Here is a 6,000-nt window from a genome sequence, read left to right on the forward strand (position 1 = left end):
ACGGGCAGGGACGGAAAAACTTCTTGTGGCCGAGGGTGCTGGACGGGTCAGAGCCAGGGGGTCACTGGCCAGGAGGGTCAGTCTGGCCTCTTGGCTGCAAGGGGTTGTCCCGAGAGAAGGAAGTAGAGCCAGCCGGGGGTGTGGCGCTGTCCACGGTGCTGAAGGGACCCGCCGCTCCTCTGTCCTAAAGGAAGACACAGAGAGTCCAAGAGAACCCCTGGTGGGACACACAGAGCCTGTCAGAGGCAAAGCCAGGACCCAGGGCAGCGCTCACCCACCCACCGCGTGCCTCGCAGGAGGCAGGAGACCCTAAACTGGGGCAGTGGCTGATCTAAGAGGGGTGACCACTGTGGGAAGTCCAAACAAACATCGTCCCCTGGAGATCCCACAGACCTACACATCTTGTTGTCACTGGGATGTTGGGCTAGCTACCTGCTGTCAGCTCAGAGACCACAGCCACTTGACTTTAGAGTTGTGCAGGCCTGGGGGAAAGCAAGCCTCCAGGAACAGCGGCAGAGCTTCCTGGCTTTCCCCCAGCAGCCACCAGCACTCTTTGTCTTCCGGGCCGTGCCCCCTCCTCCCTCAGTCAGCTGGGCTGACTGTCGTGAACTCCGCTGCGGTGGCGGGGCTATTTCCGGAGGGTGCTGACCCTCATCTCCTCACCAGCGTGCGGTGGGGCTCCTGATCTAAAGCACCCACTTCGCTCCAGGGCTGTGTTGGGTGAGGGGAACGTGCGGTAACACTCTTTCTCAGCTATTATTGGCAACAAAGAACTAGTTATTTGCTTTTTCTTCCTCCTTTCACCTCCCAGAGCCTTTTCCCTTGCCAAAGTGGCTGAACCAGAATCTGCGAGGACAGGCTTTTATCTCCGGCGGCTGAGGGCTGCTTTTGTTTCTGAAACGAATCCCCACGACGGCCTACGTTGTCCATCGCCCGTGTCCGTGAACCTGCTTCCTTCCTTCCTAACCTGGGCATTGGGATTTCTTTCTTTCTTTTTAAGTTTGCTTTTGCATATTCATGGTCTAGTATCAAAAATAAGCCCCCTGATCCTTTATTTTGTTTGGATGAGGGCTGCTTCCCCAGTAACAGGGGCACGGAGGGTATAAACGCGTGTTTAAAGTGGAAACAACGCATCACTGCCCCCTCTGTAACCTGAGCCCTCCTGGAAGGCTGGCGCTCTCCCTTCCCAGGGATTCCTGCTTCTCGGGAGCAGGCGAGCAGGCGCTGGGAGGGATCTGGAGGGTACACGTGGCTGTGTTTTGGGGGACAGGGTGGAAACATCTCTGGGTGACAGGTGTATTGTGCGTGTGTGTGCGCACAGGCGCAGAGGGCCTGGAATTTTGACCGTGGGCGTGTGTGATTTGTGTGGGCCGAGGGATCTGGGCCAGTGAACGGAATCTGCATTTGAGGGGGGAGGCCTGGTGTGTGAGATGACTCACATCTCTCAGGCTGTGGGAGGGTTTATTTGTGGGGGGAACGCTGGTCCAAGGGGTCCTGCAGACATGGCCACAGGAGGAAATATTTACCTGTCTGGCCAAGCTTGGGGTCCAGCGCGTGCAGAAGGGGACGCGCGCCCGGGCGGGAAGGAAGAGACACCTGAGAGTGCACCTGTGCCTCTGCCGACAACTCCAGGCTGCTGCACCCGGAGGGGAAGCGGGGTGCGGAGGAAGAGGAAGGAATGAGGAGGCAGTTTTGCACAAGGGAGTTTGAGAACGTGTTCCACACAAAAGCAGGGGTTCTGGAATCACTGTCCTGAGCGCGAATCCTGGTGCTGCCCAACACCCACCAACCGAGCCGTCTGCCCTCTCCGAGCCTCCGCTGCCCAGTGTGGGACACGGGGGAACGAGGAAACCAACCCCGCAGAGGAATTAAAGGCTAGAATGCATGCAAACACTTGCCCCACGCCCGGCACGCGTTCAGCATTTAATGTTGCAATTTAGCATCATTATGACCGCGACCACACCTGGCTATTGGTTCAGCAATGACCATGATAAGTGGCATTCACTCCAGGTGTCACGTGAGAACAGAAGAGCGATACGTGGCCACGAGAGCTTACTGTAAGCCCAGCACTGCCGTGCACACGCCTCAATCAATCCCCACTTACTTTACAGATATTATCAGCCCTTCGTACGCACCAAGAGACAAAAGCTCAGAGATGTTAAGGAACTCGCCCAAGGTCACACAGCAGAACAGTTGCAACTACAGCATGTGCTCCTCCCGCCCCGCGCCCCCAGGGCCTCGCCATCTCCAAGGGGTCCCCCCGCAGACCAACCAACTGTGGAAATCACTTGGCTCACTTCGGTAGAAAATGCCTTCCTTGCACTTGGGGGAGGATGAACCCTGAGGAGGAGGGGTTGGCAGAAGGGGCCCCAGTTGAAATGGAGTCCATACCAATTCCAGCCAAATGTAGGATACATTTGCCGTTTGTGCATTATTCATGAAAATCGCTGTTTCCCAAAGTCAGCACTGGGAGCTGGGCTGGAGTTCAGGAGCTGTGCTGATGCCTGCCTGATCTTCCCATCCCTCGTGCAAAGGAAAAGTCGGACTGGAGTCAGGACCACGAACTCATTAAGGCTCCACCTGCCCTTCCTGGGCATACGGTGCCACGCCCACCCGCCGACTGGGGAGGAGGCATCCAGACCCAAGCTGCAACACCCCCCTTGGGTTCTGCTTGCCTGATGCACTGCTGGAGGGCAAGTCACTTCCTTCCTGGTGAGAAGCACGGACCATACTGCAGAAAGGTGGCCCCAGATGTCTGGTCCGATTATCCCAATTTTCCGTCATGCCATGTCACCAACCAAAAAGGAGCAGTCAGCCCGGGCACCAGGCTACCTGGTTGGCCTACAGGTGGTGTGATGTGGGAAATGGGGGCTCCACTCAGGACAAACCAATGTTCCCACCATGACTCTGCCACTACAGGCTAGGGACTCTGGCCTCATCTGTACACTGGACCTGACCCCCGCCCCCACCAGGGGAGGACCTAAGTGAGGAGCTTTAGGGAGCAGAACCCTATGCAGCCACTTGGATGGGAGACAGAGACTCAAGAACACTGATCCACTTCAGGAAGCATCAGACCCTAAGCTCATGGGCAACTACCAAATCAGAGCCTCTCTTCCCCCAGTGAGCACAGAGGAAATTACTACCCTTCCCTCTGAAATGAAACTGAGGACCAGGACTTTTGTTCGCTCTGCTCACCTCTGGTTTCCAGAGCCCAGAGCACCTGCCTATAGCAGTATCTGTTGAATGAAGGATGGATTTCTGCAGGCTGCCCAAGATGTCCGGGGAAGGTGGGCAGCCTGGAGGGCTAGCTCGCACTCTTAGCTATTCTGGGGAGTTCCACAGAGACAGGGCCTGGCTCCTCTCCTCCTCAGGCTCCCACAGGAGGCCACAAAGCTGCTTTCCTGCCTCAGGCACAGCTGGGAGCACCTCTGGAGAGACAGATCCTCAGAGCCGCAAGGCCAGAGCCCCTAGGGTGACAACTACCCCTAGGCTCCCACAGAGCCCAGCTGGGAGCGCCGGGCTGCAGAGCCGCCCACCTCAGCCACCCACATCTGCTGCCCTAGCCTCGCCGTGTGCGCGCACACACTCCTGCACGCACACACGGCCTGAAACCCAGAGAGGGCTGTTTGCTCGGTCCAGCCCCTGCGCCCCAGGGTCACGGACGCTCTCCAACCTGCTCCATGAAAACAAGAGCACAGAAGAGGCCGCCTGGGACGAGGCTGGGCACGGCTTTGACAGGCAGGAGCATTATATAATTAACTGCCCCCCCCACGCCTCCTCCCCTTTGAGTAGTAATGAACCCTGCCTTTTGGTTGCATAAGCCAAAATAATAATTACTCTCCAGCCCTCCGTCAGTCCTGAATGTGGCCGGGGAGCAGGTGTTTGGTGCCTGCTTCATGAGACGCTAAGGCAGCAGGCAGGGAGAAGACCACACATACGTTCACGATTTCCATGCCCAGCAGAAGCACACGAGTCAGTTCCGTGCCCCATGCCTTCCCCAGGCATCCATGCCTGAGAAATTACCCAGAGGGAGGCACGGAGCCACTCTGGGGATAAGCTCCCAGATGGGGGAAGGGGGCATCTGGAGAGCCGGCTTGTTTGGGGTCTAGCTTCCAGGAACAGTAAACACTCCATGCCTCGGAGAGGCAGGGAGGAGTGGACACTGGAGTGTCCGGGACAAGGGGGAAGCTGCAAAGCTGGCCAGGGCTCTGTGCACAGAAACCATCTTGCAGCCAGGCTCAGCCCTGGATGTGGTGGCATGCTGGAATGAAGGCACAGAGCATTCCCTAAACTACCGTGAAAATGATTCAGCCACTGGAAGGCAAGATTCCTGGGCTCTTGCTAAACAGATGGGCCTCCCCCTCCCTCCCTCCAGCAGCCTCTCTGGCTGTGCTAGCCCGCGTCCAACCACCTAGAAGTTTATTGCCGTGTTGTGTTGCTCTGGGTTTGTGTCCCTCTCCCAATTGCTCCCTTTCCATTGGCTTGGGTTGATCAGGACTAAGGGAGGCCTTTCGGCACGGCAGGAAAACAAGGAACAGAGCTGGGGCCTGACTCCTGGCGGCCTGGCACCACGGAGCTCTACCAACAAGGGCAAGGGGCCTTCTCCCTGCTCCCCTCTGCCCTTGGTGGGTCCCAGATGAGGCCCTGGGCCCAGGGCCCAGTCTGGCCTTTCCAGCAGGTCTCTGGCCTGCGCTCGGCTCATGCACTAACAGTCTCTGGGCTCAGCCCTGCGGTTCTGGGCCTGGTTCTGCTCCTGGAAAGCCCCCAACACCCTTCAGCTGGTACGGGGGTGCTGTCCCCCACCAGGCAGTGGGGCAACCTGTAGCCAGGGCAACTATGGCCTCCAGGAAGCCCCAGGAAATGCTCCAGGTGCACAGGGCCCCACTGGAGGGAGAAGCTCAACTTCCCCAGAGGTAAACAGAAGAGGCAAGAGAAGACGGTCCCTCCGCCCGCGCAGCCCCCGGCCCCGGCCCCCCACCCCCCCCCCCCCCCCCCCCCCCCCCCCCCCACCTACCTCCATCTGAGTACGTCTCCGTGCCGTAGCCGTCCTGCAGCCCGTTGCTCCAGGTGCCTTCGTACTTGGCCCCGTTGCCCGTGCACTCCCGCACCCCGTAGCGCCCCTTAAATCCGTGCGTCCACTCGCCCTTGTACACCCACTTCCCCTTGCTCTCCAGGCCGATGCCGTGGCGCTTACCCTGCGCCCAAGTGCCCTGGTACGTGTTGCCGCTGGGCCAGGTGTAGACGCCCAGTACCTCGAAGCCGTGGCTCCACGAGCCGGTGTATTCGCCTTGGCCCTTGGGGCCGGTGCAGACGCCATGGCCGTGCGCCTTGCCGTCCTCCCAGCCTCCACAGTAGGACCCTCCATCGTCAAAATTAAACCTACCCCCACTGGACATGCATGTAACTCGGTTTGCAAATCCCGCAAACGGTGAAAAAAAAAAAAAAAAAACCAAGGCGATCAACAAACCGGGTTCTTGGTTGGCTGGCTGGCTGGTTTTGTTTTGCCCTTTTTTTTTTTTTTTTTAAAGGAAGAATGGAGAAAGCGAAAAACACGGCGAGCGGGTCCCGGGCGGCGGCGGCCACGGCGCGGCTCCGGCGGAATCTAAGTCAATCGGGGGCGATTATTCCTTCCCGAGCTGCGCCGCGGAGCCTGACCAGCGTCTCGCGCTCCCGCTGGAGACAGGACCGGAGGGGAGGAGGGGGGGGGGGGGGGGGGGGGGGGGGGGGGAGGGGGCAGGAGCAGGAGCGTCTGGTGCAAACGGCTCCACCTCAGCGGCAAGTGCCCCTCGGAGGCGAGCCCGCCGGGCTTGGCCGCGCAGGCCGGGGCGGGGACGGCGGGCGGCTCAGGCCCGGGGCGCAGCCCCCCACCTGCGGCTGCCGCGCTGCGGGCGCCCGAGGGCGGCGGCGGGGCCCGCGGGCGGCGGCGGCACGGGCGGCGGCGCGGGCGGCTGCACCATATTGGGGGCCGCGGGCCGGGCCGGGCGGCGGCGGCAGCAGCAA

At 60.0% G+C, this 6,000-nt stretch overlaps 1 protein-coding gene across 2 annotated transcripts in view; it reads right to left on the reverse strand.

Annotated features, from left to right (window-relative positions):
• JPH3 (junctophilin 3) overlaps positions 1-5,857 on the reverse strand; it is a 73,582-nt gene extending 67,725 nt beyond the window's left edge. The window contains exon 1 of one of the 2 annotated variants that reach the window (XM_032853792.1): positions 5,015-5,857. In XM_032853792.1, the coding sequence (XP_032709683.1) occupies positions 5,015-5,396 (382 nt within the window). In that variant the 5' untranslated portion in view covers positions 5,397-5,857. The remainder of the gene's footprint in view (positions 1-5,014) is intronic. The other variant, XM_032853793.1, reaches the window with a different exon arrangement.
• Between the last annotated feature and the right edge of the window lie 143 nt (positions 5,858-6,000).

Source organism: Lontra canadensis, unplaced genomic scaffold, assembly GCF_010015895.1.
Source record: "Lontra canadensis isolate GAN:19392208 unplaced genomic scaffold, GSC_riverotter_1.0 scaffold8, whole genome shotgun sequence".
NCBI lineage: Eukaryota > Metazoa > Chordata > Mammalia > Carnivora > Mustelidae > Lontra > Lontra canadensis.